Source organism: Centropristis striata, chromosome 15 (assembly GCF_030273125.1).
Source record: "Centropristis striata isolate RG_2023a ecotype Rhode Island chromosome 15, C.striata_1.0, whole genome shotgun sequence".
Lineage (NCBI taxonomy): Eukaryota > Metazoa > Chordata > Actinopteri > Perciformes > Serranidae > Centropristis > Centropristis striata.
This window is the reverse complement of record NC_081531.1, coordinates 4,896,930-4,919,045: the sequence shown is the minus strand read 5'-3', so window position 1 is coordinate 4,919,045 and position 22,116 is coordinate 4,896,930. Positions and strand designations below refer to the sequence as shown.

The 22,116-nt window shown below is 35.2% G+C and overlaps 1 protein-coding gene across 1 annotated transcript; it reads right to left on the bottom strand.

Moving 5' to 3' along the window:
• Positions 1-3,096: 3,096 nt before the first annotated feature.
• Positions 3,097-17,936, bottom strand: tmem218 (transmembrane protein 218). The gene is made up of 3 exons (XM_059351806.1): positions 17,557-17,936; positions 13,944-14,046; positions 3,097-3,707 (listed from the first exon to the last, which is right to left on the bottom strand). Exons 1-3 carry the CDS (start codon positions 17,664-17,666, stop codon positions 3,573-3,575), a joined length of 348 nt encoding a protein of 115 aa, XP_059207789.1. The 5' UTR covers positions 17,667-17,936; the 3' UTR covers positions 3,097-3,572.
• Positions 17,937-22,116: the final 4,180 nt, after the last annotated feature.

The window sequence follows — 22,116 nt, the reverse complement described above, 5'->3', positions numbered from 1 at the left end:
AACAGACACAAAATGACCAAAAAAAAAAGGCACAAAATGACCAAAAAGACACAAAATGAGTAAAAAAAAGAAAAATTAAATTAAATGAGGAAAGAAGAATATTTGTTATTTGTTAGTTATCAAGTTAGTGTTCTGGGCCTGAGTCATTTTAGCTGAAATTGCCCTGTTAAAAGGTTTTTGTCTATCAGTTTCTGGGGGAGTGGTCTTACTGCCTTTATAAATCTGCTTTTAGCTGAAAATCATTAGTGCATTTTAATTTAGAGGAACTACCTGGCTTCTGGTTTCTGGTATAGTATTTGCTTTGAATTTCCAGAAAAACTTCAGGTTTTAGGGGCTTATTTTAAAGGTTTTACAGGCAGTTTTTACAGCCGTTTTGGGCCTAAATGGGTTAATGAGCTGGTTTCTCAGTGCCACTTTCTGCGGGGCCTAAGATCATGTTTTGCGGTAATCATGCGGTCAATTACAGGCAACAAGTCCCTCCAGGTTGAAAGGTTTCAGATCCCCTGTCCCACCCAGCTGAAATCCCCCGGTTCCCTAGCTTGTGTGAAATCATGCGGTGGATTGTTGTGCAGAAAAAGGACCACAGTATGGAGATGTGGGCTGGAACTAATAGGATTGGTTTTGATTCATTAGATTCTCTTTCATCATCCTGGTTGGAATTCCACTCCACGTCTCCTCGGGCTTCACACTTTTAAAATGGAGGTGGGAGGGGGGCAAGTGTTTATAATTGAGCCTCTAGACTGCAAAAGCTCATTACTCTCTATGGAATCATCTGCTTATTTATACCCCATGGAATCAGGATCATAACCATGTGAATGCAGCGCTGTGTTTGTCAAAGTCCCCACAACACAGGACAGGATGTGAGTCAATGGTTGGCCAAATGCATAACCGCAATGTAGAACAGCAATGTATAATAGTGAAACACACAGATACATGTGTAGCTTCTAGCGTTTTTCTACCATTAAAGCCGGGAATTTTCGGTCTCTTGGCCAATGAAATGCATCAGACTACATGTGGGAGTGTTGCAATGCAACATGGGACTTTTGCAGAACTTTGAAATCATCACCAAAGAGACACAAAATGACCAAAAAAAGACACAAAATGATAAAAAAAAGACACAAAAAGACACAAAATGACTAAAAAAAGAGACAAAATTACCAAAAAAAGACAGTCCCGACAACACAGGACAGGATGCGATTCAATGGTTGGCGAAATGCATAACTGAAATGTAGAACAGCAACAATAGTGAAACACACGGATACATGTGTAGCTTCTAGCTGTAGGTTATCGAACAACTAGGCTGATTCTGAATGATTAAAGTGGCAAATCTACGAAAAAAAAGTGGCAAATGTATGAGAAAAAAGTGGCAAATTTACAAGAAAAAAGTGGCAAATGTATGAGAAAAAAGTGGCAAATTTACGAGAAAAAAGTGGTAAATCTATGAGAAAAAAGTGGCAAATCTGCGAGAAAAAAGTGGCAAATGTATGAGAAAAAAGTGGCAAATGTATGAGAAAAAAGTGGCAAATTTACGAGAAAAAAGTGGTAAATCTATGAGAAAAAAGTGGCAAATCTGCAAGAAAAAAGTGGCAAATTTACAAGAAAAAAGTGGCAAATGTATGAGAAAAAAGTGGCAAATCTACGAGAAAAAAGTGGCAAATCTATGAGAAAAAAGTGGCAAATCTATGAGAAAAAAGTGGCACATTTTCGTGAAAAAAGTGGCAAATTTTCAAGAAAAAAGTGGCAAATTTTCGAAAAAAAAGGGGCAACTCTATGAGAACAGATTTATGAGAAAAAAAAGACTGAAAAATAGTGTTTTGTCTTTGTCAAGGAACCCTGAAGACACCCCCTTTTTTCATACTTGGCCCTAATACGCCGTCGCACTTCTGTGCCTAACTGTATGTTGAAGTAAAACTAAATAGTAGTTTTCATAAAAATCAGTCATCAACTTTAATTAAACGTCTTAAACTGAATGAGCTGGCAAACAATTTGTTTCCTGAAAGCTGAAATGAATATTTTGCAATTTTGTGAAGTATTTGCATTCATGCTGAGAGTCTGTGCAGCAGCTGACTTAAAGAGAAAACACAGAAACAGAAACTCTTGGTCTGTCCAAAGGTAACAAATCCAACTACCAGCAGCTCTAAAACTCATATAACACATCTGAAAAGGCAAAATTGTCATTTTTACTATTTGTTTTGGACCAAACAAACAATATTAAGTGTCAGCTTTAGGGGCACAGAGACATTCCCCTGCATAGGAAGTGTTTTTTTCTGTTGGGAAAGGTTGTTAGATATATAAAAGGACATTGGTACACCACTATCTTCTTTTTTCATGAGACAAGAAATAAAAGTGTGTCTGGTTACGCATAAAAAACAAGAACACTCCCCACACCGAGGGCACAATGAAACACACTGCAGTGATGCTAAAAAAGAACATGAACTTTTATAATCAAGGGATTTATACTGTATGTGTGTAAATGTCCATATGTTTATATTCTCATCTGTATAACGGTGTGTATGTGAGTATGTGTATGTATATATGCATCTAGCCTATGTTGTTGTTGTTTACGTAGTTGTTTATTTTTGGTCCAAAAAGAAGAATTAATAAAAAAATAAAATGAGAAAAAATAATGAAATGAACAGCTCATCACAAAACACAACTGATGTTGATGCTGTTTTTAAATAAATTGATTTGCTCATTCATTGCAATTGTTTTATAGCAGCTGGAGACACAGATTAACTATTAGTTCATTTATTGACTAGTTTGAATCTATATATGCGACATGACTTTCAAAATGAATGTGTAGAATTACAAAACTTTGTCACCATGAAATACAGTCTGTAATTTAAGACTATAAGACAAGATAAAGCTAAACCAACTAGATTAACAGTAAAGTGAGGGACATGTCTTCATGTTTGCAAGACAATGTCAAACAAACTGTTAGAGGTGTGAATCAGCATATCGGCCCCACAATACGAGTTTATCTTGATACTGAAATCACGATACAATATTATTGTGATTTTAAGCATTTTGCGATTCGGTGAGATTTGCATTTTCCATGTTTTTTCTTGATAATAATCAAAATCAATATCAAGAAAACCATGGAAAATAGCTAAATATCCGCTCTTAAATTAAACTCCTAATATTTGTCCAAACAAATGTACCTTTAGTTGTACCAGGCATTAAAATAAACAACAAATAAACAAGAAAGCAAGGAGTAAACAAGAGTGATCCAATCATTTTCCCATGACTGTATATAATGTCTTTATAAAAACAGTGTTTCAGTCCTGTAGTATGCCTAAAAACATTTATTCATCTTGTGTATTAAATGATAAAACATATAAAAAACAACCTGCTGGACGTGTCTTTTCTGCTGGTTGGACATAAACAGTCACCAACGTGCAGACAGTTGGCTGTGAAGACAACATGGAGGCTCCTGCTGTTTGTGTTTGGGATTCATTCTGTAGTCTGTTTCCACATGAAGAAGGGGGGCGGGGGGCTCTCATCGGCCTTGCTTGTCTTAAGTTGTGTACTTCAGCGGTGTGGTTCTGGTGCCAGCTCTGACCCTGGCACCTCTAGTTTGTTCTCAAGGCCTTGGCATAGACCGGCTCCAGGAAATGAAAGGGCAGCAGCATGAAGAACACCAGCAGGAAGACCACGCTCACCACCGCCAGCAGGACGTAGCGCCCGATGAACAACGTGTCCACTATCTGTGGAGAGAAAGAGCAGAGCGGGTTATTTTTAGGAGTTGTTAGGAACTCACACAGAATGTTTTTACTTAGTAAACAGAATCCAGAAGAGCACGGCTGGTCAGATATACTGTGTTTCCTCTATCGGCCACTAGATGTCAGGAGAGGGCCTTCAGAAAAACAGCTACAGCAGTTAGAGTTATAACATGGGGTTATCAATGGACATTCTGTATAGATAGAGACAGACAGGAGGACAGACAGACAGACAGACAGGCAGGCAGGAGGACAGACAGACAGACAGACAGACAGACAGACAGACAGACAGGCAGGCAGGCAGGCAGACAGGAGGACAGACAGACAGACAGACAGACAGACAGGCAGGCAGGCAGGCAGACAGACAGACAGACAGACAGGTAGGCAGACAGACAGAAAGGAGGACAGACAGACAGACAGACAGACAGACAGACAGACAGAAAGGAGGGCAGACAGACAGACAGGAGGACAGACAGATAGACAGAAAGGAGGACAGACAGACAGACAGACAGGAGGACAGACAGATAGACAGAAAGGAGGACAGACAGACAGACAGACAGACGGACAGACAGACAGGAGGACAGACAGATAGACAGAAAGGAGGACAGACAGACAGACAGACAGACAGACAGACGGACAGACAGACAGGAGGACAGACAGACAGGAGGACAGACAGACAGACAGACAGACAGACAGACAGACAGACAGACAGACAGGAGGACAGACAGACAGATAGACAGAAAGGAGGACAGACAGACAGACAGACAGACAGACAGACAGACAGACAGACAGACAGACAGACAGACAGGAGAACAGACAGACAGACAGACAGACAGACAGACAGACAGGAGAGAGTTTATTTTCTCCACCCTGATGGGTTGACAGTGCAGAATAACAGGTAAACTGAGTGCTGAGACATACAGAACCTGACCAGTGACAGACTGCTGTCAGCTGTGAGCTTTGAGAGAAAAATGCACATTTGGCTACATGGATGCACAGTTAGATTTAATTTAAGATAATCTGAATGATACATTTTCTAACTCTGTGCTGCATTTGGCAGACCTGTACTGACTGATTCATCTGTTGAGAAAGTGACGGAGACCTCAAAGCCAACTCAAACTAACTATGAATGGTACATTTTAGCTACTAACTGGTAAAAACATTAGAGAAAAATAAGCACATTCCTCAGTGGGCTCTTCAGTAAGCACTCGCGACACAAAATGACTAAAAACAAGACACAAAATGACCAAAAAAGACACAAATTGACTAAAAAAAGACACAAAATGACCAAAAAAAGACACAAAAGGACCAAAACAAGACACAAAATGACCAAAAAAGACACAAATTGACTAAAAAAAGACACAAAATGACCAAAAAAAGACACAAAGTGACCATTACTTTTTGACTTTTGGTCCATATCGCCCAGCCCTATTTGCAACATGTCATTTTCTGTTGCTAGGTGTCTCTCAATGAAAACAAAAACAAAAGACGAAGCATCATTGCATCATTCCTTCCAGCCAGGTAGAAAACCTTCAGTGTTTACAGTTCAGGAGGAGCTGAATTAGGTCTCCTTCTCTCCAAAACAAACTGACCCAGTGATTACAACCTGTAAACACACTAAATAAATCAGTTCACCAATAAAAAAGATGTTTTCAAATGCTATATGGCACGTTGGCAGAGAGGCTGCAGGCTGAGCTGCTGCCAACGATGCTCAGCTTGTTTCTCGTTCAGGAGGGTTCGACCTTCTCCTCCTCTCTAAGACAAATGGATCCAGTGATTTAAACCAGAAAAAACATTGAATGAAGTAATTTAATGTTAAAAATGTGTGTTTCTTAGATGCTGTTTCACACACCGGTGGAGGGGCTGAAGCTGAGCTGTTTCTCTGGTAACTTAAGATCTGTCATGTTGTGTCTTTTTTTTTTTTTTTTTTTTTTTTTTTTTTAGTAATTTTTAGTCTTTTTTTGTGTCTTTTTTTAAGCATTTTAGTTTTTTTCTGTCATTTTGTGTCTTTTTTCAGTTATTTTGTGTCTTTTGTAAATAATTTAGTGTTTTTTCAGTCATGTTGTATCTTTTTTTGGTCACTTTGTGTCTTTTTGGTCATTTTGTGTATTTTTTTAGTAATTTTTTGTCTTTTTTGTGTCTTTTTTAAGTAATTTAGTTTTTTTCTGTCATTTTGTGTCTTTTTTTGGGTAATTTTGTGACTTTTTAAAGTAATTTAGTCAGGGGTTTTCTTTGGTCAATTTGTGTCTTTTTTTTTAGTAATTTTGTGTCTTTTTTTTTTTTTTAGTCATTTTTAGTTGGGATGCAGCTAGCTCACGGCTAATTCTCCGGTGTTAGCATCCTTTAGTCGACTCTGGTAAACCCGAGGCTAACGTACACGGTTAGACTCTAGTTTCACATCATTTAATTAATTGGAAGCATAATATGATCATTTATATTAGTAGTTAATGTGAAATTTTCATAGAATCTTATTTGAACTGTGTCCGATTTTGGGATAGAGTGACATTACTTGCATTGGATCACTAATCAGACAATAAGATGAGTTTGCAGAAGCAGTATGAGGACAGACGAATGGGAGTATTGGGAGATAAATGTGCTTCCAGGATTTGATATGCAGTGTTTATGATTGGTGACTTAATAAACAGATCTGACATTTAAACCTCATGTATTACTGCATCACCTGATTCTAACCATGCCATAACCCGACTCTGTGGAAGCCAGTGTCAGCACCACCTTTAAACCTGGTCTCTGGCTCTGAATCACAGCCATGCAGCGGTTATTGATTGTTGCAGGAATGAGACCTGTATGTTCAGGGAATAACCTGTGCAGCAGTGTATTTGAAGACACAGCATGTTTGTTGTTTCACTGCTGCTGATGCTGGGCTGCTGGTTATTTTCTGATGCTACTGTTCTTCATCTAGACCAGGGGTCTCAAACTGAAATTACCTGGGGGCCGCTGGAGGCAGTATCAAAATGACCAGAAAAAAAGACAAAATGACCAAAAAAGACACAAAACGACCAAAAAAAGACACAAAATTACAACAAAAAAGAGACACAAAATTACAAAAAAAGACATAAAAAGACTGGAAAAACACTAAATTACTTAAGAAATAAACAGAATTACCAAAACAGACACAAAATTATTTCCAAAAAGACACAAAATTACCCCAAAAAGACACAGAATGACCGAAAAAGACACAAAAATATTAAAAAAAGACACAAAATGACCCCAAAAAGACACAAAATGACAGAAAAAAACAAAATTACTTAAAAAAGAAACAAAATGACCAAAAAAGACACAAAATTATAAAAAAAAGACACAAAATGACCCAAAAAAATACACAAAATTACTAAAAAAGACACAAAACTATTTAAAAAAGAAAGACACAAAATTACCAAAAAGGACACAAATGACCAAAATAGACACAAAATTATAAAAAAAAAAAATACTAAATTGTTAAAAAAGACACTAAATTATTTAAAAAAGACACAAAATTACCCCAAAAAGTAATTAACACACAACACGGTAAAGTGCCATTCATATAAAACTCACATTAAACTTTCATATCAAGGTGGGGGCCACAAAATATCTTCACGAGGGCCACAATTGGCCCGCGGGCCGCGAGTTTGAGACCCCTGATCTAGACGTTTGATCAGTGGGGACACAAAGCACATAACACTGCTGCTTTTCTGAGTAATACCTCAATTAACCGATCTAAATGAAACAAGTTGCAGGACAAGACCCTCCTGATCTGCATCGGTGTTGCATAAGTTAGACAAAGTTTGAGTTCATCGAGTTGCTTTCTGATCGATTGATTTAATTAACACTTCACTAATAGCTCCAGGTCTTTGTTAATATTTAGATCATGAGCCATGCATGTATAGGAGAACACAAACTGAGAAAAGGCCCTTAAGCCAGATAATACCAGAAGAGTTTCAGCCCTACTGCTGACTGAAGAGAGATTTCACAGGGTCTGTTGTGGAATGAGAGTAGGTGTGTGTGTGTGTGTGTGTATGGGTCCACTGGTGTCTATGGGAGGTGGGGATGATGTATGCCGTCTCTTATGGATGCATTTAACACATCTCACTTTTTAATTTGCCAATTACACAGCAAGCAGGAACCCAAAGTGTGGGCCATGTTTTATTAATGTGCCATTGAGCGCACGGGTGGTAGCTGGCAGACGGGCGGGGGGGCTGGAGGAGAGGGGGGGGGTTTGGCGTAAACCACCCCCACCCCTAGTCTGGGACTGGCCTAATTGGCACTATGATATTTTACTTTTGTTTAACAGCAAGAGGTTAGACACACATTCACACACAGTGGAAAACACACACAGTCCTATATATATTATCTCTGTGCCTGCAGGGAAGGATTCAGAAAATGAAAATGAGCTTTCATCTAAAACACGATATGGAAACAAAGGCATCATTCACCGTTTTGGTTTTTCACCTTTCAGTGTCTTATAACTAGAGCTGGGTGTTATATGGTCTACACTGTAAAAAAAAACCTGTTGTTTTTACGGTAAAAAAACAGCAGCTGTAATTTTGTGTCTTTTTGAAATAATTTTGTCTTTTTAAAATAATTTTGTGTCTTTTTTGGTAATTCTGTGTCTTTTTTAAATGATTGAAATAATTGCCAGAATTACTTTTTTTTTTTTTTTTTTAAACATACTGTTTTGGCATATATATCCTTTTTCGGTATTTCATTGTTACTGAAACTGAAACTGAAACTTTTTGGGTAATTTTGTGTCTTTTTTTGGTAATTTTGTGTCTTGTCTTAATAATTTTAGTGTCTTTTTAAAATAATTTTGTGTCTTTTTTGGTAATTCTGTGCCTTTTTTGGTAATTTAGTGGTTTTTTTTTTGTCATTTTGTGTCATTTTGTGTCTTTTTTAAATAATTTTGTCTTTTTCAAATAATTCTGTGTCTTTTTTAAATGATTGAAATAATTGCCAGAATTATTTTTTTTTTTATAAAACATACTGTGTTTTGGCTGATATATACATTTATGGTATTTCATTGTTACTGAAACTGAAACTGAAACATTTTTGGTAATTTTGTGTCTTTTTTTGGTAATTTTGTGTCTTGTCTTAATAATTTTAGTGTCTTTTTAAAATAATGTAGTGTCTTTTTTGGTAATTTAGTGTTTTTTTTTTTTTGTCATTTTGTGTCATTTTTGGGTAATTTTGTGTCTTTTTTAAATAATTTTGTCTTTTTAAAATAATTTTGTGTCTTTTTTGGTAATTCTGTGTCTTTTTTAAATGATTGAAATAATTGCCAGAATTACTTTTTTTTTTTTTATAAAACATACTGTGTTTTGGCTGATATATACATTTACGGTATTTCATTGTTACTGAAACTGAAACTGAAACTTTTTGGGTAATTTTGTGTCTTTTTTTGGTAATTTTGTGTCTTGTCTTAATAATTTTAGTGTCTTTTTAAAATATTTTTTTGCCTTTTTTGGTAATTTAGTGTTTTTTTTTGTAATTTTGTGTAATTTTGTGTTTTTTTTAAATAACTTTGTCTTTTTAAAATAATGTTGTGTCTTTTTTGGTAATTCTGTGTCTTTTTTAAATGATTGAAATAATTGCCAGAATTACTTTTTTTTTTTTTTTTTTTTAAACATACTGTTTTGGCTGATATATACATTTACGGTATTTCATTGTTACTGAAACTGAAACTGAAACTTTTCGGGTAATTTTGTGTCTTTTTTTGGTAATTTTGTGTCTTGTCTTAATAATTTTAGTGTCTTTTTAAAATAATTTTGTGTCTTTTTTAGTAATTCTGTGTCTTTTTTTAAATGCTTTTGTGCCTTTTTTGGTAATTTAGTGTTGTTTTTTTTTGTCATTTTGTGTCATTTTTGGGTCATTTTGTGTCTTTTTAAAATAATTTTGTCTTTTTAAAATAATTTTGTGTCTTTTTTGGTAATTCTGTGTCTTTTTTAAATGATTGAAATAATTGCCAGAATTACTTTTTTTTTTTTTAAACATACTGTTTTGGCTGATATATACATTTACGGTATTTCATTGTTACTGAAACTGAATTAACCCATTTATCATTTTACGGTCTTTTACTGTCATGGTTTAGTAGTTTATCACCGTAAAATCTACAGACATTTTTTATAGAGTATAAATGAAATGTTGTTTGGCAGATTTACAATTTTGTTCATTTATTTTCATGAAAGCAAACGATCAAAGACAAAGGAATGATCAAAATATGTTTTGTTTTTGATTATGCAACCCTAAATCACAAATTTTTTCACTAAAAAAGTAATTTCCCTCAAAATTTAGTGGAGTTTCTTAATTTGAAAGGGACACAGGTAACATGTTTATGAGTTCATTTGAAAATAATCGAATGAATCTATGACATACACAGTCAGGGAAATATGATTAGACCACCCTTGTTTTCTTCAATGTATTTTTCACTTTAATGTCTGGTACAACTAAAGGTACATTTGTTTGGACAAATATAATGATAACAACAAAAATAGCTCATTATAGTTTAATTCAAGAGCTGATATCTAGACATTTAACATGGTTTTCTTGATAATAACCAAAATCATAATCAAGTTTAAATGACACTATACGTGTTGCGTGTGGAAGGTCCCTTTAATTACTTTTTTTTGGTAATTTTATGTCTTTTTTGGGTAATTTTGTGTCTTGTCTTAATATTTTTTTGTCTTTTTAAATAATTTTGTGTCTTTTTTGGTAATTCTGTGTCTTTTTTAAATGATTTTGTGCCTTTTTTTTGTAATTTTGTGTATTTTTTGGGGTCATTTTGTGTCTTTTTAAAATTATTTTGTGTATTTTTTTTGGTCATTTTGTGTCTATTAACTAATTTAGTGTTTTTTCAGTCATTTTGTTTCTTTTTTGGTCATTTTTGTGTCTTTTTTTTTGTAATTTTGTGTCTTTTTTAAGTAATTTAGTTTTTTTCCAGTCATTTTGTGTCTTTTTTAAATTATTTTGCGTCTTTTTTGGGGTAATTCTGTGTATTTTTTGGTCATTTTGTGTCTATTAACTAATTTAGTGTTTTTTCAGTAATTTTGTGTCTTTTTTTTTAGTAATTTTGTGTCTTTTTTGGTAATTTTGTGTCTTTTTTAAAGTAATTTAATTTTTTCTGTCATTTTGTGTCTTTTTATAGCTATTTTGTGTCTTTTTTTGGTCATTTTGATACTACTTCCAGGGGCCCCCAGGTAATTTAATTTTGAGACCCCTGCATTATTGGCTGATTATGTATGATTTAGTATACTAAAATACGTTGTGCATCCCTAGTTCTGATGTTTTAATGACACAAAGGATGAGCAATTTCACACATTGGAGGGCAACGAACAAAAAGTGATTTTACATGTGACTTCTTCAAACACAGGACTCCATGTCTGAAGTAGCATCGGAGTCATTTCACCCCCAAGATTTGCACAGAAATCCAGGAAGTCCCATTCGCCGCCTGTCTCTGCTGCTGGTCTGGTATCTGCCTTTGCACAAAGGCTATAAAACGTGAGCTAGCAGGACGGGGCTCTGCACCGCTATTTCTATGGGGTAGCAGCTTGCCTGGCAGATCTGGCCAGCTTATTGGCACGACCCGGAGGCAACATGGGGGAGTGTTTGTTCTGTATTGCTGTTGGACTAAGATAAAGCAGAACAGGCCTTTATGACAAGCACATACACAGACGCGCACACACAATGACACATGCTATTTACAGGCATACAGCGCCGTGGATACCGGCTCATATCAGAGGGGAGCTTTCATTCAGGATACGTTGTTTATATACATCTACCTCCAGCCTAAATAAAGAATTTATCTTCAATCAGTACAAAAAAGGCATTCTGCTCTGAGTTACAGCCTCACACACACAATCAAAATATGAATTACCCTTTGAAATCTTAAAAGATGCATAAAGATACATGTTTTTGCTACTGTCGTCATTGATAAGCATTAAATAAGAGACAACTTTTATTTAATTTACTGTTCTTAAATGTTTCATAATGCATCAAGGGAGCAGATGCTATACTTAATCCTCTGGGGTCTATATTTCAGATAACGTGGCTTTTTTTAAAGCGTCGTAACAAAAAAACTGCTGTCGACTTCACTCCAAATTACAGACTTTAATAGTACAAAAATATTGATTCAAGTGTGAAAGTAGGATGGGACGAGGCAGGCGTGGCATTCTGTAAAAAATTGAAAAAAGGGGTCTAATTATCTAACACTGTTCCCATAAATAAACATGTTTTTATGGTATTTTTTTTATGTATAGTTTTATTATATTTGAATTTTACCTTTATATGTTCATATTTGTAACCTATGTTTACATTTTTTCAGGTCTGAAACAGTTCATTGAGCATATCTGTGGGTTTTATTATAGTATTTTTGGGCTCAATATGTTAATAAAGTGGGTTATGGTTGAAATAATAATTGTCAGATCATGTTGAAGTTGTGCTGAGAAAATACCAAATACCAAACATGAGTATAGTAAATATTAAAAGGGCAAATAGGCTCAGACCCCAGAGGGTTAATAAACAGATCTGACATTAAAACCTCATGTATTACTGCACCTCACCTGATTTTAACCATGCCTTGACCTGACACTATCAAATCCAGTGTCAGATGCTGTATGTGATTAAATGTCTATTAAATGTACATTTTTTGGAGCACAAAAGTCAATATGAGATGACCTTTCAATTAAAGCTGAAATAGCTGTGTAGAGCCCTGCGACCATGCAATGATGGTAAGAGCACAGATGCAGAGGGCCCAGAAATACTAACCAATCACAGCAGACTTTTTAGGGAGGGGGGCTTTAAAGGGACACTTTAGCCGTGTTTCCTTTAGGGGGAAAAGTGGCCACCGGGAAAGTCTCAGGCCACGCCCACTCAAATGTCCGCCCACTCTGCGTGTCTCCATTATAAAAAGGCCCCCAGAGGGATTTAGAGACTCCGGAGGTGACGCAGGGTTTTTCGATCGTCGCGACAGATTAAACAAGGGAGACGCAACTGTGGCTGCCGTCGCTAACTGTGCACAAAGTCAGCAGCTGATCATAAACATTGTGAATTAACCAGCATCGCTAACTGTGCACAGAGTGTCCGCTGCTTGTTGTAAACAAACAGAGATCGCTAAGTGAACACCTACTGCAGCAGCAGCACATACACACTGTACTGCTACAGAGCTAACTGTTAGCCTATTAGCACATACACACTGTACTGCTTCAGGGCTAACTGTTAGCCTATTAGCACAAACACACTGTACTGCTACAGAGCTAACTGTTAGCCTATTAGCACATACACACTGTACTGCTTCAGGGCTAACTGTTAGCCTATTAGCACAAACACACTGTACTGCTACAGAGCTAACTGTTAGCCTATTAGCACATACACACTGTACTGCTTCAGGGCTAACTGTTAGCCTATTAGCACAAACACACTGTACTGCTACAGAGCTAACTGTTAGCCTGTTAGCACATACACACTGTACTGCTACAGAGCTAACTGTTAGCCTGTTAGCACATACACACTATACTGCTACAGAGCTAACTGTTAGTCTGTTACCACATACACACTGTACTGCTACAGAGCTAACTGTTAGCCTGTTAGCACATACACACTGTACTGCTACAGAGCTAACTGTTAGCCTGTTAGCACATACACACTGTACTGCTACAGAGCTAACTGTTAGCCGGCTCTGTGACTGCAGCTGGGAGAGACTGCTGCAGGAGGAATGTGCCTCTTCGACTTGTTCTTACTCTTCTTAACGAGCCCCCAGCCCCCGCAGCTCGTTAAGAAGAGCTGAAAAGTTGCTAATTATAGCAACAAAGTTAGCAAAACTGCTTCACCAGCTTTTACAAATGGCGCGTGTTGTTGAAAAACAACAAACGGCCCTGTTCTTATACAGAGATGAAAAACATCTTTAAAACTTTAGCTTTAAAACATGTTGACTTGTTACAATCGAGACCCAAAATAGAAGTATACATTGAAAATTAGCATATTAGGTCCCCTTTAAGATTCATTTTGGGGATTTTTTCTCCTTTATTAGATAGTACAGTTGCAGATAAACAGGAAACGGGGGACAGAGAGAGAAGATGACATGCAGCAAAGCACCACAAGTTGGAATTTGGCCGCAGTGAAAGACCCAGACTTAGTTAATGAAGCTTAGGCCTGACCAGGTTAGCTACCAGGGCGCCCCATTATCTGAGTTTTTTTATGTGTGTGTAACGGTGTGTGTGATTAGTACATAGAGCTCACCTCGATCTCTTTGAAAGTTGTCGCTGTCTCTGGGCTCCGAGGGAAAAACACCAACACTAAAGTGATGGTGAGAGCCAGTAAGAAAATGGGGATAACGCCTAACCTGGCAAGACACAAAACACACAACACACACAATTACACAACACAAAGAGAACAACATTAGGACTCCCACTGCTGATTTGTGGGGAGACTTGCAGTAAACGGGGAGTTATCTGAGGATAATGTCATTATTAAGTACCAATCAAAACAATGGCATTCTTTATTGTGTTTTAAAAAAGTTGTTAACTTTCCAATCAAGTAAATAGCACCATGTTTCACCCCATTTAAAATTTACTGTAATTGCACCTTACACAAGTGCACAGTGTTTGGTGTCACAGTGCATCCGACACGGAAACAAACATTTACTGACTTTAACAGTGTTTGAATCTGTTGTAGTCATCACATAAATATCAATCAGCAGGGATTGGAAAGTGCATGGTCCCAGCAATTAATTAGTTAGGCAGCATGAGCATGTGGGTATAATTAATCGTTTCATGGAATTTAAGTGTCAGGAAACTGTAGTTATTCCTGCTGATCTATCTGAGTCGACAACAAAGTATTTAGGTGAAGAAAAAGAAAAGTTGCCACCTTTGTGTGTAATCAAGGCCAGAATGTTAAGAAATAAAGTCATGAAAAAATGATTAGACCACCATTGTTTTCTTCAGTTTCTTGTTGATTTTTATGCCTGGTACAACTAACGGTACATTTGTTTGGACACATATAATGAAAACAACAAAAATAGCTTATAAGAGTTTAATTTAAGAGCTGGTATCTAGATATTTTCCATGGTTTTCTTGATAATAATCAAAATCATTAACAAGAAAAACATGGAAAATGGCTAGATATCAGCCACTTGGTCATTTTGTGTCTTTTTTGATCATTTTTACATCTATTTTTGGTCAATTTGTTTCTATTTCGATAATTTTGTGTCATTTATTGGTGTCTTTTTATTTTTACATCTACAGTCATGGAAACATTCTTGAAAATAACCAAAATCATTATGAATAAAACCATGTTAAATGTCTAGATATCAACCCTTAAATTAAACTCTTACGAGCTATTTTTGTTGTTATCATTATATTTGTCCAAACAAATGTATGTATGACTGTATTTCTTATCATTCTGGCCTTGATTACACACAAAGGTGGCTACTTTTTATTTTCACCTAGATACTTTGTTGTCGACTCAGATAGATCAGCACAAATAACTACTGTTTCCTGACACTTAAATTCAGTGAAACAATTAATTATACCCACATGCTCATGCTGCCTAACTAATTCATTGCTGGGACCATGCACTTAACTCTCATGGGTGAGTTTGTGTTGTTATCATTATATTTGTCCAAACAAATGTACCTTCAGTTGTACCAGGCATTAAAAACAAAGAATTAAAAACAAGAAATTGAGTTATTTCAACATTTAATTAGTCTGTATTTCAGCTTTGAGTTTATGAGATATATGACACAATATTTTGGCCATTTAAATGCAATATGGAGCAAACTGATAACTAAAGCATATATGCCGAATTTTTCAGGAAACCTTACTAATGCCACAAATTAAGTTATTTATGTTGAAGAGTGTTTATGTTTTCTCCAGCATGCAAAATAAGATTAAAGTGTAAAAAATGTCAAGGGAATACGGCATGGACTGATTCACAGGCAATGCCTTGGCTTATTCAATAAATGGTCACCAATGTAGGCTTTTTCCCATCATTTCGGCATAAAATGTTCTAAAAATATAATGATAACCATGGAAAATGTCAGGATATCAGCTCTTAAATTAAACTGTTACGAGCTATTTTTGTTGTTATCATTATATTTGTGCAAACAAATGTACATTTAGTTGTACCAAGCATTAAAATGAACAAGATACTAAACAAAACAAGGGTCAAATAATGTTTTCCACGACTATATATCCGAACTGTTAAACACAACAAAAGGTCTCTTATTTCAACACTTAATTAGTCTGTATTTCAGCTTTGAGTTTATGAGATATATGAAACAATATTTTGGCCATTTCAATGCAATATGGAGATAACTGATAACTAAAACATATGCCGAATTGTTGAGGAAACCTTACTAATGCCACAAATTAAGATATTTATGTTGAAGAGTGTTTATGTTTTTCTCAACACGCAAGATAAGATTAAAGTGTAAAAAATGTCAAGGGAATACGACTCATTTGGCCATAATTGAAAAATCTACTTAATCTCCCACTATATGAATACATACTTCCTACTAGTTATCAAGAAAACCATGGAAAATTGCTAGATATCAGCAGAAATTTAAGAAAACAAGGATGGTCTAATAATTTTTTCCATGACTATATATCCAAAACTGTTAAAAACAGCTAAAGGTCCCTTATGAATCTGGCCAAACTATTTATTTCAACACTTAAATCGACTATATTTCAGCTTTAAGTATGTGAGCCATATGAAACAATATTTTGGCCATTTTAATGCAATATGGAGCTAACTGATAACTAAAACATATGCCGAATTTTAGAGGAAACCTTACTAATGCCAAGAGTAAAGTTATTTATGTTAAAGAGTGTTTGTGTTTTTCCAGCACGCAAGATAAGATTAAAGTGTAAAAAATGTCAAGGGACTACGGCATGAATGGATGCAGAGCCAATGCCTTGGTTTATTCAATAAATGGTCTCCAATGTAGGCTTTTCTCCATGATTTCGGCATAAATTGTTCTAACCACATTGTGTATAGAGTTTGTGTAGTTGTTGCTGTTTTACCTTTGTTATCATTGTATTTGTCCAAACAAATTTACCTTCAGTTGTACCAGGCATTAAAAACAAGAAATTGAGTTATTTCAACACTTAATTAGACTGTATTTCAGCTTTGAGTATGTGAGATATATGAAACAACATTTTAGATAGATAGATAGATAGACAGACTTTATTTATCCCAAGCTGGGAAATTACAGTGTAGCAGCAGCATTACACACAGAGACAATAACAACACAATTAAATAAAAAGAACAACCTAGGCATACTTCAAGCAATAAAATATAAAAATACAATAAAAATACAATAAAATATAAAGTGTCTAAAGAAGGAGGAGAATAGAATTCCAGTGCAGAATAAATATGAATATACAGTATAAAAAATGTTGGTGCTATGAAACAAATAAGGTGCAATGAACAGTGTGCATAAAAACACATAAAGTGCATAGACAGTATGTAATGAACCAGGTTATTATTTGTTATTGTACAGTAATAACCTGGTTCATTACATACTGTCTATGCACTTTATGTGTTTTTTTTGGCCATTTTAATGCAATATGGGGCAAACTGATAACTAAAACATATGCCGAATTTTAGAGGAAACCTTACTAATGCCACAAATTAAGTTATTTATGTTGAAGAGTGTTTATGTTTTTCCCAACACGCAAAATAAGATTAAAGTGTAAAAAATGTCAAGGGAATACGGCATGATTGGATGCACAGCCAATGCTTTGGCTTATTCAATAAATGGTCTCCAATGTAGGCTTTTCTCCATAATTTCGGCATAAAATGTTATAACCACATTGTGTATAGAATGTTTGGATGTGTTGTTATCACTCACTTTGCAGACCCGGATGCTCTGAGCAGCATCATCCCGAAAACAAGAGCTGCGATCCAAACGCTCGCGACAACAAAGACGCCCTCACCGACCCCCAGCACGGTGCTGGACATGTTTGGTAAATAACGTTTTAAAGTATATTACCCGACAGACACAGCAGTTTATCAGTAAAGTGGGTAAAACGTGACTTTACAGCGGACGGTTCGGCATTATTTAGCGACACTGTAACGTTATCTCAAACAAGTTAAATAACTTAGAATAGCTAGCTAGCTACATTAGCTAACGTTAGCTGTAAACATTGATAGCTAGCACTGTTAGCTCCGCTTTGTTCCGACCGACGTTTTTTGCTGAATTAAAAAAAATAAATACAATATATATAAAATATATAAAAAAAATATGACTATTCCCCTTCGTAATAATTTAATTTTGCTGTCTATTAACCTGTTATTTTCATATCGTAATCGGTTCAAGGGATATTATTTGGCGTTGCCAACCGCGTCTTCTGCTTCCTGGTAACAACAAGCTGGAATGTGATTGGTTACTGGAATTCATTACGGACCAATCACAAGCGTCGTTCCTGAAATCTACAGAACGTCACTCATTTCTTCTGACTTTTTACCATTCATATGATACCATGTGCTCCTTTACTCCTTTTCTATATACTTTAAATCAGGGGTCTCAAAGTCGCGGCCCGCGGGCCAATTGTGGCCCTCGTGATGATATTTTGTGGCCCCCACCTTGATATGAAAGTTTAATGTGAGTTTTATATGAATGGCACTTTACCGTGTTGTGTGTGGAAGGTCCGTTTATTATCTGCTGTATTGTTTTTACTGGAAAAAGTGGAAATGTTATGTAATGTAATTTTGTGTCTTTTGTTAGTAATTTTGTGTCTTTTTTTTTCTAGAAATTTTGTGTCTTTTTCTAATAATTTTGTGTCTTTTCTTAGTAATTTAGTGTATTTTGGGGGTAATTTTGTGTCTTTTTAAAGTAATTTAGTGTTTTTTCAGTCATTTGGGGTCATTTTGTGTCTTTTTTGGGGTCATATTGTGTCTTTTTAAGTAATTTCGTTTTTTTCTGTCATTTTGTGTCTTTTTCTTAGTAATTTTGTGTCTTTTTTTTGTGGTCATTTTGATACTGCGGCCCCCAGGTAATTTGAGTTTGAGACCCCTGCTTTAAATGAACCTTTTACAGACTTGAATCATAACTTTTTTTTCTTTATCTCGAAAAGCTGTTTTTAGTGTATTCTATTACATTTTTTGTGTGTGATTTAGGGATAAACATCTTCCAGGCCACCCTGAGAAGACTGATGTATAAGTTTATATGTAGACTGCAGGGGTCCCAGAATAATCTTATTATTATCAGTTTGACAGGCCCATTTTACCTGAAACTGCTCATACAAAAAAAGTTGGCACAGCCGATGTTTTAAGAACTGTAGGGCCTGAATAATTATATTTTATTTCATTATTTCAACACAAAATCATCAGAAACAGTCAATATTAATCATAAAAACACATGGAAAAGTCTTATATGGTATTATGTTATTGTCCCAAGTGATTTACCAAAAAGTGGCACAATTTAGCTGATATCACCCAAGTTATAATAGATCATAATAGAATAATATATCTTTCTTGAGGAGGTGCTTTTTATAAGCCCATATAGGGTTTTTTAACCTCTCCCGCACTTACTATTCTTGTTTCATTTCTGTTTTTTGTAATTGTCCTTTACTATGATGCAAATAAATAAATATAAATAAATACAAATTCAAAAGCCACGGCCATCACCATATGGATAGGCCTACCAACAACCAATTAAAATAAAATAATGATAACAAACAAACAATCTAGCTTGAAGAAGGACACAAACTAAACGGTACTGTAGAAGTTATTTTAAACAAGCGGCAAAAATCCATTGAAGCACTTAAAGCACAGTTGATCCTGGTACATGTAGGCTATACAGCAGCAATTATCACCACAGGTGATAGGCTGCATTGTGCTACATACAGTAAATGACTGTGTGGTGGCTGCTGATTGAAAATCGATACAGTTTCTACCGGTGTCCATAGACAGGGAATCTTTTGGTGATAATTACTATTTTTATGGACAGATCAGAGATTTCTGCAAAGTTCTGTAAACAGTCTGTGATGTTTCTTTTTTGGTCCCAATCATATCCAGTCTAGAGCTGCAACAGTTATTTAATTTATCAAACAATAATTAAATTAATCGGCAACTATTTTGATAATCCAATGATTGGTTTGAGCAAGTTTTTTAAAGTCCAAATTCTCTGATTTCAGCTTCTTCAATGTGAATATTTCTGGTTTCTTTGTTCCTTTATGACAATAAACTGAATATCTCTTTGGTTTGTGGACAAAACAAGAGATTTGAGGACGTCATCTTAAACATAAATTGTGTAAATTTGTGTAATGCAATTACAATAAAATTAGAATTGATTGACACAATTATGAGACACAAAATTACTTAAAAAAAAGGACACAAAAAGACCCAAAATGACCAAAAAAGACCCAAAATGACCAAAAAATACCTAAAATGACTAAAAAAGACACAAAATGAGAAGACAAAATGACCCAAAAAACACAGAAGAAGACACAAAATGACTAAAAAAGACACAAAATGACCAAAAAAGGACACAAAATGACTTACAAAGACACAAAATGACTAAAAAAATACACAAAATGACCAAATTGTCATCAAAATGAATTGCCCCTTGGTATTATTAAAAAAAAAAATTGAATTGAATTGAATTGAATGTGCAGCAATGTGAGAAGCCACCTGTGTGTTTTTGAAGCATGCAGTTATTAATGTGGACCGACAGGGGGCTGGCCAGACCCGCTGTTTAAAGTTGTGTGTCTCAGCGTGTTCGTGTGTGTGTGTGTGTGTGTGTGTGTGTGTGTGTGTGTGTGTTCTGGTCCCACTGGAAGTGGTGGTGCCTCTGCTTGCTTAGAAGACATGTTGCCTTAAGTGACCCTGGTAAGATCCATGCATCCATCATTTGTTAGTCACATGGGACGGATCACATTTACCACCATTCAGTGAAAAGTGAACTATAAGGCTTACAAGAACATCATTTACACTAATTTACTAAACTATGCATGCAGTTTGTAGTCCTTACTTTGTTTTCCCGGAATCCCCTGACATGATTTCATTTGTTCTGCAATTGCAATAAAATAAGGCAAAGTCAAGAATGTCAGAATGGAGAAAACAAGCAGCAACACACACATTATTCCCAGATTCTTATGGACAGTAACTAGAAACCTCCAGGATCTTGTTTCTCTTCCAGGTATACTAGGCTCAGTCACTGGTAAAATAAACAATATATTAGATGGATAAAGCAGCAAATGTTAAAATAAAGTTTATACCAACACGTGGATTTCATACATCAATTTTGCTCTGGTGACTATATTTCAGTAGTTTAGCATAAAGGCCAGATTGAGTGCATTAGGACTGGCATATGTTTGGAAAATTGCAGAATTAACAAGGGATTACTCCCATTTCTTGCAACAAATAAGAGGAAACTGTGAATGTATAATATCTCTTGTAAGCTAAAATAGTTGAAGGTCAGAGATAAATAAATCAACAACGCTTTTAATGCCTTAGATAGATAGATAGATAGATAGATAGATAGATAGATGGGTCTTTTTTCTGGTCATTACGTTTTTCAATTACGTTATTCTGTTTTTTTGGGGGTCATTTTGTCTTCTCATTTTGTGTCTTTTTGGTCATTTTGTGTCTTTGTAAGTCATTTTGTGTCTTTTTGGTTATTTTGTGTCTTTTTTGGTCATTTTGTGTCTTTTTTTGTCATTTTGTGTCTTTTTTGTGTCTTTTTTGCTCATTTTGTATCTTTTTTAGTTATTTTGTGTCTTTTTTTGGTTATTACTTGTCTTTTTTTGGTAATTTTGTATCTTTTTTGGTCATTTTGTGATGATTTTGTGAAAATATACAATTAATCCAGCACATTTATCACATTTTACCCTCCAGCATAGCATAGCACCCCCTCCGGTGATTGAATAGGATTGTATGATACTTACAATACGATACGAAAACTTTATTATCCACTGAGTGGAAATTCCTCTTTGGTTTCACCATAAACATGTCTCAAAACAACAGAATAAATAGTACAGCAATAACTGTACTTCACACATCACTCATTCAAGTACAACATTTCATAAAAGCACACCACAGTACAAATCAAGTTTACAAATGTAGGTATAAGACCTGCCTTAATCACTTAAATGTATATGTAGCAGGTTCAGATGTGAATTCCACAAAAAACACCACAATGCAGAGAAAATACAGACCAGTTACATATATCAACACACAACTAAACAAAATACTAACATGCATTTTTATACATGTTAGTATTTTGTTTATTTGTGTTTATTTCAAAATTGAATAAAATCACTTTTTGATATTGAAAGTTACTATTATCTTTAAAGTGTCTGACCAGGAAAACATTGATATATTGTTTTGACTAAAAAAGACACAACATGACTAAAAAAAGGACACAAAATGACACAAAATACCCAAAATGACCAAAAAAAGGACACAA

Coding starts and splice junctions, on each gene's coding strand:
- tmem218 (XM_059351806.1), bottom strand. CDS start 17,666: ATGTCCAGCACCGTGCTGGGGGTCGGTGAGGGCGTCTTTGTTGTCGCG. Junction 14,047..17,556: donor AGAGCATCCGGGTCTGCAAA/GTGAGTGATAAC, acceptor GTGTCTTGCCAG/GTTAGGCGTTATCCCCATTT. Junction 3,708..13,943: donor CAACTTTCAAAGAGATCGAG/GTGAGCTCTATG, acceptor TTCTCTCCACAG/ATAGTGGACACGTTGTTCAT.